The sequence below is a fragment of the Poromitra crassiceps genome, assembly GCF_964638095.1.
Source record: "Poromitra crassiceps genome assembly, chromosome: 5".
Taxonomy (NCBI): domain Eukaryota; kingdom Metazoa; phylum Chordata; class Actinopteri; order Beryciformes; family Melamphaidae; genus Poromitra; species Poromitra crassiceps.
Window position 1 is genome coordinate 53,028,231 of NC_139642.1, and position 11,308 is coordinate 53,039,538.

The window sequence follows — 11,308 nt, forward strand, 5'->3', positions numbered from 1 at the left end:
ATTGCTCACACAGACAGAGTATGACAAGAGATTTCTGATCTCCCTTTTATTTTTGGTAGCCTATCTGTAAACATAGCCTACTGTAAAATATATCATGTGAAACGTCATCTGACAGTAAACCTGCCACAGAAGTGCAGTCTTCACTGAAGACACAAGCCTACCTGTGGCGTGGGTTGCACTGGAGAGTCAATGACGACATAATTTTTGCACTATCGTAACGTTACCCCCCCCTCCCTCCCTCCCTCCCTGCCCCAGCTGCCGATTGGTAATGCAGGCATATGCGTGTGTGTGCGGAAACTGACAGGTAGAGAGCTGCCGTCTCTCGGTGTGTTGTTGGCAATGCAGCGAACTAACAATATATCCAGTATAGACTTTAGTTATTATGAGGTATATACAATTAGATTAACTGTCTTCACGAAACTTGGCTCTTGGACGGGAATTTACTGCTGAACGTAGACGAAGCGACTGGGGAACTAGCTGTCATTCGGCCGGGGAAAGCCGATCACACCGACCCGGCTTCCGGGGATTCAGGGGCCGCATCGGGTGACGGCAGGCAGACGTCGGAGCTCGGGGGGAAAAGGGCGAACATCCGCACCGTTACCAACATCCACCTCTTCTATCCAGCCACTTTCAACATGTCAAGAAAGCTCCAACGGACAGAAGTCTGCGCCGACTGCAGTGCGCCAGGTAAGAGAGAGGGAAATACATACATGATAAAAGCCCACTAACCTTATCCTGGAACAATACGCAGGGAGGGCGACATGTTGGGAAGATAGGACCGAGGCTGCTGTCACTGTCAGCGGGTCCGTAGAGCAGGAAAACGGCCAGGACTTCCAGGAGTCGCTTAGGCCCAAAATAAACAGTGAAAATAGGCGTGATATCACAACGGGGAATATGGTTAGCTAATAGCAGCTTAACATTACTTTCCCCGATTGAGCAGATCGATTCTATAATTATTTGACCAATATATCTGATTTTATGTGAGGGCGGCTCGTTTGTTTACTGCAGTGTGTCAGATTTGTGTCGCCTTCCTAGCTACTTGGAGACAGACGAGACGTTTGTTTTGATTTTCAGGACAGTGGCAGACTTGTTAACACGTTAGCATACCCAGGCTAACGAGCTAGCAACCGACTTGCTCCTGTTTTAACAAAATGTATCTTCCGACAGCCCTGTTTAATTTTGTTTGGGCCCTTGTGTTAACGTTAGCTTTTGCCCGTAGCATTTTGATATGTTTCTATCTGGCCAACTGTGTTAGCTTACGACGTTGGCTAACCGAGCTAACTTTGGCTAGCCTAGTTTGCAAACGGCATTGCCAAGTTAACCTAACCTAACGCGAGCTGACTGGCTACACGTTAAGATAGGTTTAATAATAAAGTCAGTTCCCGTGTATTTAGACAGTTCAGAAAGTTGAAAGTGTGCTAGAGTGAAGCTTGTAGTATTTGTTTTCCCTCATATGTTTTATTCTCGTCCACACTTCACGTACTACACTACAGTAGCCTATAAGGTAGCTGAGACAATTTACAGTAGCAATGACTGGTTGATAGACATACTACAACATTTAACAAAGATACAGAAATCCAATCAATCAATTTTATATTTATATAGTGCCAAATCATAACAAGAGTTATCTCAAGGCACTTTACAAATAGAGCAGAAGACCAGACTCAAACTTCATGTCAGATGTAAGTAACATAATTGTCATAACATGTATGGGCATTGCAATGACTATTCATTTTTTGTAGGTCATTTTCACCCCTGTCCCCGTCATTTTGTGTATGTGTGTGAGGTGATGCCAAAACAACCTTGGCATCCCCTTGCCCCACATGCCCCTATATGTTTAGGTAGTACTTGGGTTATGGGTGCCCCTCTGTGTGTGTGCTTGCATCCATGCGCGTATGAGTGCTTTACAACAGCTGCTCTCCTCACAGCTGCTCCCCCTATTAGGAATATGTGTGCATGTGTGTGTGTGTGTGTGTGTGTGTGTGTGTGTGTGTGTGTGCGTGCACGCGTGTGCATGTAAGCAAGTGTGCTATTGCTTGAGTGTGCACGATTGTCCACAAGCTTCAGCGCCCCACTGAACCTATTCCCCGCTATAGCTGTTTTACCTGCCTGCGTCAGTGTCTGTCTGTCCTCATCTCTCCTCCTATTCCCATCCCCACTTCATATCCTGACCAGTGCTCACCAGCCCAGGTTGAAACCTCGACCGTGTAAATTGAATGCCATAGAAACGTCGATTGATGTAGTATCTCCCTGACCAATCCGGTAGGAAAAAGTGCAGGTAAAGGCTCGCTGAGGTCAAGATGTATCTTTGCTGTGTTAGTAAGTAGGGCTGAGCGATAAATCAATAGCAATATATATCTGTGATAGACAATTCATCAATACAATAAGAAAATAGTTCAATATATGTCGATATGTCCCTTGATAATGGAGCGTGCTATACGAGTGACACTCATTACAGCCAATCAAACAGACAAATCCTAAAGTTTCCACCCGAACATATTAATTACACAGCTGCGACACTCAATTTGTGTGTTTTTAATTGTGTTAACATTAAAATGATTACCCGTGTGCCTTCTTAAATAAGCTGGTTCAAAATAAAGAGGTTACATTTAATCTTTTTTCTGATGGTCTTTATTAAAATTAGGTAATTCAAAAATATCAATAATTATCGATATCGACTGATATGAAATATTTTATCTCAATAGTTTTTTTGGCTATATCGCCCAGCCCTATTAGTAAGTCAACAACAGAGCACAAGTCATATTTATTAACTGAGCTCATTTAAATAGACTGTGTTGTAAAAAAACGGGTGATTTCTAACAAAGACTGGTAGTTAGCCTGTTATTGTACCTGGTATTGTGTCTAGCCTTAACCTGCTTGCTTGTTTTCACACAACCATCTGGGAACGAGTCATTCAGGAGACCATTTCAAAGGGCAGGCACTTTCAAAAAATACCTGGCGGCAGGTGATTGGATAAACCATCTGTCTATCACTCACGTCGTCTATCACAGGCCTCGCTCTCGCTGGCGTCACACCAAACAAAGCCCGCCCATAGCTGCCTCATAGGACGCTGATTGGTATGAACCACTTTTGGTTTGGATTCAAACCAGTAGATGATCTCATGATTTCGCGTGAATCCAGCTGCCTTGCAAGGTTAGTATAGCCTAAGCCTACATCTTTTAATATTCTTCAGTCAGCTTTCTGCCTGCAGCTTCAGCCCCTCCTCAGGATGACACACACCCACACACAGAGACAGACCGACAGACGCACACACACACACGCACGCGCACACACGCACACACACAGAGGCAGACAGACGAACACACGCACCCACGCACACGCACGCACACGCACGCACGCACACACACACACACACACACACACACACACACACACACACACACACAGTGTAGCCTGCAAGATGCTGACCTAGCCACTGGTGACAGCCCACCTCCCTGCTGCCCAGCTTTCTTATATAAGGGAGATAACTGGATGGCATTGGCCACAAAGGATGACTGATCAACCCTGTCCTGTCCTAGCCAAGGAGGGTTTAATGTCACACCATGGCCACCATCTGCACGCTTTATGGCAACAATAAATAATGTCACCATGCTGGTAAACACCTTAGATTGAAATAGTTATCACGTTATGTTGCTATTGAGCACAGTCACAGTTGTGTGTGAGCTTTGGTAATGGCCTCCATCCTCCATTCTGCATTTTTATAGAGAACCATATTATGTCTGCCTGGGCCAGTGTTTGCTGAAGATATGGATACAGTTGGTCACGTTACTTTCAGTAATGTCTGTGTGTGTGTGTGTGTGTGTGTGTGTGTGTGTGTGTGTGTGTGTGTGGCCGCACGAAAATCTGTGTCTGTTTTCTGTGTCCATATAGAAAAATGAAGGGGGGAGGAGCCTGTGTAAGAAGTGAAATCAGCCCATTAGTGGATCTGTAAGTGGAGCTAAGTGTGGATACAGGATGCTAAAAGGATGCTAAGAGCTTAGATCTTCTATTACTATCTAGATGGGTCACCGCAGGCTCCGCCAATTCGAACAAATGGTAGCAGCAAGTCTCCTAAATGGTCACGTGATCACCTCTACCCTGAAGCGCTGTGAGAGGACTGTGCCTGGTGACGCGGCGTTAGTGCTGACCTAGCAAGCTAAGATATTCCATTAGAAAATTTTTTTTTCTAGCCACAGATTTAGCTACTACATCAACGAACTTCAGCTTTAGCTTTAGCTAATCGCTTCCTGCTAACATGAGTTCCTGTTGCCAAATCTCACGAGAGTGTGTTGCTGAGATAGAGACAGGTCTTGAACAAGTTTAATTGTCCCCTGATCTGTTTGTCTGAGAAATGACATTTTACTGTCAGAATATTCAGAAGATAATGTGGCTTCGGAGAATGAGCCGAATATTTACGTTAATGACTATGGGGATGAAGGGATCTGTCATCATCTGAGATCACGTTGACTTTTCCCATTGACTCCAATAGTCTCAGACCTGCCGAAAACCTCCTAAAGTGGGCGTGTCCGTGGAAAGCCATCATGGGCAAAACACGCGTGCCAAAATGACAGGAAGTGAGTTGAAGTTGGTTCGTCTTGCTTGAAATCCCATCGTCTTTGATACTAAGAGCTTTGAGGCTCTTCCTGTGTGAAATATGAATTAGCCCGTGGCACAGAGTGCACACTCTTCTCAGTGTGAATGAGATGAAAACAACCAGTTAGGTGTAGAGTAGAATCCTCTTCTAGCATGTACATTTCCACTTTTTATTTCAACGGTTTGGTCAACTTGAAGTCTCATTATTCTTCATTCATTTATAGTCACTGTGATAGTGTTTTTTTATGCAGTCCCAACAGATATCGAATGCTCTATTGATGAATTGGGCCTGAGGCATAATAAGTGATGAGCCAACTCCATCCTTGAATTGTGTTATCCTCCAACTTTGCCCAATACTCTGCTGCCAATCATCTATCCAAATCTAATAGCTTAATGGTGTCATCTTGTATTGATCCAGGGGGGACCAAGCAGATAGCCTAGGGGGGTTTATATTTATTACATGGATTAAATTGCTGCAGTCCAGCAGCCTTTTAAAACCTATGGGATATAGGGCTATGAATCTTCACTGGCCTCACGATTCGATTCGATTACGATTCAGAGGGCTACGATTCGATTCGATAACGATTATCGATGCATCACTTTTTTTCCCGAATACATGATTTTTTTTCTCACTTTCTTTTTTCTCACTGTGTGGCTACTTTTAAAATAAAAGTGCATTTAGAATTGCATTGTATTATGATCCATAATTAAAATAAACAACTTGACATTCGTGAATCGATGCAGAATCGTGCAGGTCCGCATCGCGATGCATCTTATCATTGATTATTTTTGACACCCCTAATGGGATACTAGTACTGTTCCAAGCTAGGCTAATAGCTCTTATCAAAACCATTTAGCATTTGCTGCTTCTCTCTCTGTCTGCAGGCAGAAAGACGTCGAGCCGCTCAGTTAATCTGATGACAGAATATTTTAGCTCTATTAAAGCCCTCAGATCAGCCAGTTTGATCCCAACCTACGAGTGACTAATGCCCATAGTAGACGTGTGTGTGTGTGTGTGTGTGTGTGTGTGTGTGTGTGTGTGTGCGTGGCTGCTTGCGCACTTGTGTGTGTTGATGTTGCAGTGTGTTATTAGTTGTTAGCAGCTCATCACGTCGGGGGCCTGAGAGCATAAACACGAGCCAGACTGTGTGACCAGACTGTAAGGCTGAGGCTCAATAGATCAGCGTTGATTCATTGCTTTCTCCCTTTCCCATCCTCACCTCCATCATCCACATCTACTCCCAAAAGAGATTAAAAAAAAACAGTGACGTTCTACCAAAACTGTAAACTCAATCACTCGTAATCGTATATCACACACTACAGCAGCACATACAGAAAGTAGGTACAGAAATTTCAGAGTAGTGTAGAACATGTCTCTGCCAGCGAGGTACCACTGGTTTTATAGCAAGCTGCTTATGACCGATTAAAGGTCAGAGTTCACTGTGTGTTGCTGTGTGTCTACGGGCATGTACGTACGTACTACACACATTTGGGAATGCCGCCCTTTACCCACAAAATATTTGAATCTGCACATATTTAAAATGTCTCTTTTGCACTTATCTACCGTAAATTCCGGACTATAAGCCGCACCTTTTTTCCCGTTTTTTGGCCTTTTTTGGCCCCTGCGGCTTATATAACGGTGCGGCTTATCTATGGATTTTTTCAAAAAAAAAAAAAAAATCTATCTTTTTTAGCACTCTTTCTAACTATAAAGCCACTTCTGTTTTAATTTCCTCTCTTGCCCTCTTTTCACCACACTGTATGACACTGTATGACACTGTATGACACTGTATGACACTGTGTGCACTGTAAATAACAACACAGGTGGTGTTGTGTTATGTTGTTTTGTTGAAATGTTAATAAATGGGAGCATTACATATGGTAATTAAACATTAAAACACAATAAAAAAAAAAAAAAAAAAAACATTAAAACACCCGCGGCTTATTAGTCCGGTGCGGCTTATATAAGAAAAAAATAGTCAACTTTGAAGGTGCGGCTTATACACCGGTGCGCCTTATAGTCCGGAATTTACGGTACTGTACATATTTTATTTAGTGTTCTTCTGACAACTAAATGTTGTGGTCTTGAAAAAGACTCTGGTCATCATGGTAAATGGACCGCATTTGACGCTTTTCAAGTCTACTGGGCGACGACTCAAAGGCAGCGCTTTACAACAATGGCTTCATACACCCATTCACACATTCATACACTGATAGCTGCCACGCAGGGTGCTGGCACAACCGTCGGGAGCAATTTTTGGGTTCAGTACCTTGCCCAAGGACATGCGGACTGGCGGAGCTGGGGATCGAACCGCCAACCTTCTGATTAGCGGGCGACCCCCTCTACCTTCTGAGCCACAGCCGCCCCAATTCATGGTCTTGACTAGACCATGTCTTTGTGTTAGGAAGTAAGCAGATCCTCTTATCCAGAGGGATTTACAACGAGAAAGCCACTAGGGGCTTCGGCATCTTGCCCAAGCACACTTTGACATATTCATAGCTTGTTGCTGAAATCAAAGCTGAGACCTTCTGGGGGTCTTGAATTATTATATATATATATATATATATATATATATATATATATATATATATATATATATATATATATATATATATATATATATATATATATACTGTATATGATAGCATATAGCATTGTAGCGTTTCTGCACAGCACCGAGGTGACTTTGTGTCACATCATTCTTTCAGCTTCAGTGTAATCAGGCTCACTAGACTCCTGCATTATAGAGGTGGGTGGGATCACCTCTATAAAGAGCTGGACTCTCTGTGTGCGCTTGGTTTTTTTGTGTCGGTTTGGTTGTTTGTAACACATTTTGTAATGCGCAATGGCAATGCTTAGGGCAATTACAGTATGCCCTCCTTAGGCTGCACAGAGCCCCAGGGACTCTGCATAAAGCAAATACAGTGTCCGCTCGCTTGTACACCAGGCAGTGAACTTGAGCCAGCTCTAGCTTGGTGCTGCGCTGAACATCCACTTACCAGGAGGAAGCTCTGTGATTTTCTAACTGCAGTGGCTCCGTCAACGGCACATGTCACAATGTCATGGATTACATATTTTGTTCAGTGATTTTTTTTACTGTATTTGCAACAGCACTGTGTGCTACCACATCACTTTGGTGTTAAGCTAACAGCACTGTGCTACCACATCACTTTGTTGTTAAGCTAACAGCACTGTGTGCTACCACATCACTTTGGTGTTAAGCTAACAGCACTGTGCTACCACATCACTTTGGTGTTAAGCTAACAGCACTGTGTGCTACCACATCACTTTGGTGTTAAGCTAACAGCACTGTGTGCTACCACATCACTTTGGTGTTAAGCTAACAGTACTGTGCTACCACATCACTTTTGTGTTAAGCTAACAGCACTGTGTGCTACCACATCACTTTGGTGTTAAGCTAACAGTACTGTGCTACCACATCACTTTTGTGTTAAGCTAACAGCACTGTGTGCTACCACATCACTTTGGTGTTAAGCTAACAGTACTGTGCTACCACATCACTTTGGTGTTAAGCTAACAGCTGGAGTTTTTAGGCAAGTACCAGAGTACCTGTAAGGCACCTGGGCCCGGTTGCACAAACCACCTTAAGTTCAGATTTTCCTTAGAGTCAGAGTTAAAGCGTCCATAAAATAGAATCGGCTGCACAAAACACCCTTAAATCTTGTGCTTACATTTTCCTTAAAATGTTTAACCTTAAGGAGAAGATTTAAGGTTACTGTTTTGTGCAGCCGATTTTATTTTATGGACACCTTACCTCGGACTCCAAGGAAAATCTTAACTTAAGGTGCTTTGTGCAACCGGCCCCTGCCTTTTAGTCCTTCAGATCTGCTGGAAATGTCTATTGGCGTGCAGTGCACCGCCCAATGACACATTCAGCTATGAAATATTTCATAACATTCAAATTTAATTGGAAATTTGTGGGCAGCGGTTACCACAAGTTGGGTATTGCACATCTATCTTATCTGTATGCCCGTCTGTTTATTTGTATGCCACCATTGAATGCTTCATAATGCAATATCTGTGTTGTACAGTTTTAGCGTAGCATAGCCTTCTACAATTTATTCACACGATCTGGGGAAAATGTACAAAAAAGGAGCATATTTGACTTGAGATTGAATTTGGGAATAGGTATTTTTGTTTACTGAGCTCATACTCCATCTCCTATATGATTATTTTAAACATGTTCTTGGGGTGGAAAATGTCACCAATAGGCTCCTGATGTACGAAGCCATCCTTTAGACCCTGTACTACTGTGCAACCTGTATCTCGAGGGCTTTATTTTAGGATGGAGAGCCTGGAGCTGGATTGTTCATTTAGTCTGTGATGACTGGTCTGTTTTATAGCTTTCAATGGCTCCTTCACAGGGCTGCAGGCTAGCTGTCTCATACAGCGTGCTTTAAAACCTCCCGTCTATTTCTCCCTCTCTCTCCATCAGACCCGGGCTGGACCAGTATCAACCGAGGGGTTCTGATCTGTGACGAGTGCTGCTCGGTCCACCGCAGCCTGGGCCGCCATATCTCCATAGTCAAGCACCTGCGACACAGCGGATGGCCCCCAGCGCTGCTGCAGGTAAGGCTGAGGAGTGGGGGGTGGGGGGTGGGGGGGAGGAAACCAGCAGGGAGGGGCACAGAAGGGCAACGAAAAAAATAGGGAAATAAAAAGGCAAAAACCTGAGTCTCTGAGTGCTGCCAGGTCTGGACTAGTACACGACTACAACGAGAATATCACTGAGGCTCCCACTGTTTTCCCCATCTACTGCATTTATTTATTTTTCTTTAAAGAAAATCTCTCTCTTATCTATTTCTCCAAGTCTGTATCTCTATTTGCATCATCTATCTATCTATCTATCTATCTATCTATCTATCTATCTATCTATCTATCTATCTATCTATCTATCTATCTATCTATCTGTCTGTCTGTCTGTCTGTCTGTCTGCCTGCCTGCCTGCCTGTCTGCCTGCCTGCCTGCCTGCCTGCCTGCCTGCCTGTCTGTCTGTCTGTCTGTCTGTGCCTCTATTGTATGTGCATCTTTTTCTCTGTATGCTCTATGAGCATTTGTCTCTGCCTCTTTGGGCTGGGTATCATTCAAAAAATGTCAATAGGATACCAATATTGGTACCTTGACTTCGATACCGGTTCCTGAACTATACTTTTTTTTTTTATACTTTACTCTCTGTAATAACAAAAATTTAATTTTTGGTTGTAAAAAAAAAAAAGCCCAGACTTCTCAGTTTCATCATTCTCCCTCTCCCCTCCCAAAGCCATCCCTACACCCTCCAACGTGTCAAAGTCTGTCAGCACCACCAGGGTATAAACCTAAGAACGTCGTGTCAGAGGAAGCACATGGGACATCTTCCCCAACATCTAGGAGGTGTAGCAGACAGTGAGGGTAATGAACACGCTCTCTGCCCTGTGGCACTCACTGACTCTCTGCTGGAGTAACAACATCTAGCAGGTGTAGCAGACAGTGAGGGTAATGAACACGCTCTCTGCCCTGTGGCACTCACTGACTCTCTGCTGGAGTAACCACTTCTTCTGCACCCGGGTGTGAAGCTCATCTCTGTGGCTGACACTGTGACACGAGAGTGGCACACAGTGAAATCAAAGCAAGCGTCTAGCGTTAAACAACACGAGTCCCGAGCGTAGCGCTAGTAGTAGTAAAAATGTGAAGCGAACATCCGCTAACACAATAAAAAAAAAAGCCCAGCTAGCTCCAACTACAATTTCCAACTAGCTATTAGCTAATTAATGACCTGAACATGTCGATGAAGTTGCGGATGCCTCGGTTAAAGTTTCACCATCCATGGAGGGTTCCCCCGGTGCTGGGCTGGCTGGATAGTATCGGGCTGCGAAGAAGAACATTAGCTGGGGGCACGGTGGCTCAGTGGTAGAGCTGTCGCCTCGCAGTCAGAAGGTCCTGAGTTCGATTCTCGCCTGGGACACTGTGAGCGCTGTGGTTGTGTTCCCCCCCATATCTTCAGTGCCTACTGCCCAGGGTGGGGTATCTCGTCGTAAGGGCCTTTCTGTCTATGTGGAGTTTGCATGTTCTCCCCGTGCTCCCCCAGGGGGGCTCCTCCGTATATAACCCCCCCACTAAAAACATGCAGAAGATCAGATCGTCATCGGCATCCGACCAGTGACGACAACATCCGAAGTTGGTCCCCGTGCGCTGTACGAGAAAAAGCGACCACTGCTCCTGGCCTGCCCCCCGGAGGAAAGGACAAAGCCAGGATGGGTTAAATGCAGAGGACAAATTTCACCGGCCACCGTCAGCATGTGTGTGTTTGTGGCCATCCGTGCATGTGTTGATGTGTAACCGTGTGACAATAAAGACGGGCTTGTCCGTCTGAAATCGCGTTTTTTTTTTTTTTAATCGTGTTTTTTTTAGCTGCTAACATTAGCTGCAGGTGTCTTGCCTTTCAGACTATCAAATACAGCAGGCTATACTCTTCAGCTTTTAGAAACATTTGCGTTTGACTGGGTGCTTCCTCCTGATTCACTTTAAAAGCCACAGTAAGTAATCAGATTACAAACGAGGAATTTGACTTAGTGCAAGTATGCAGCAGTGAACCAATTGTCTTGAGTGTTTATTATGGCCATAGCCAATAGTATCGTATATCGTTGTCCCACCCGTAGGTACGTCTACTAAGTCTGTACTATAGTCATTTTAGATTTGGTTTCACATCCATTCCTG

At 44.2% G+C, this 11,308-nt stretch overlaps 1 protein-coding gene across 1 annotated transcript in view; it reads left to right on the top strand.

Annotated features, from left to right (window-relative positions):
- The first annotated feature begins 335 nt into the window (after positions 1–335).
- Positions 336–11,308, top strand: part of git1 (G protein-coupled receptor kinase interacting ArfGAP 1) — a 41,671-nt gene continuing 30,698 nt past the window's right edge. Inside the window, exons 1-2 of the mRNA XM_083637124.1 lie at positions 336–687; positions 9,051–9,184. Of these exons, the coding sequence (XP_083493250.1) occupies positions 636–687; positions 9,051–9,184 (186 nt within the window). The 5' untranslated portion in view covers positions 336–635. The remainder of the gene's footprint in view (positions 688–9,050; positions 9,185–11,308) is intronic.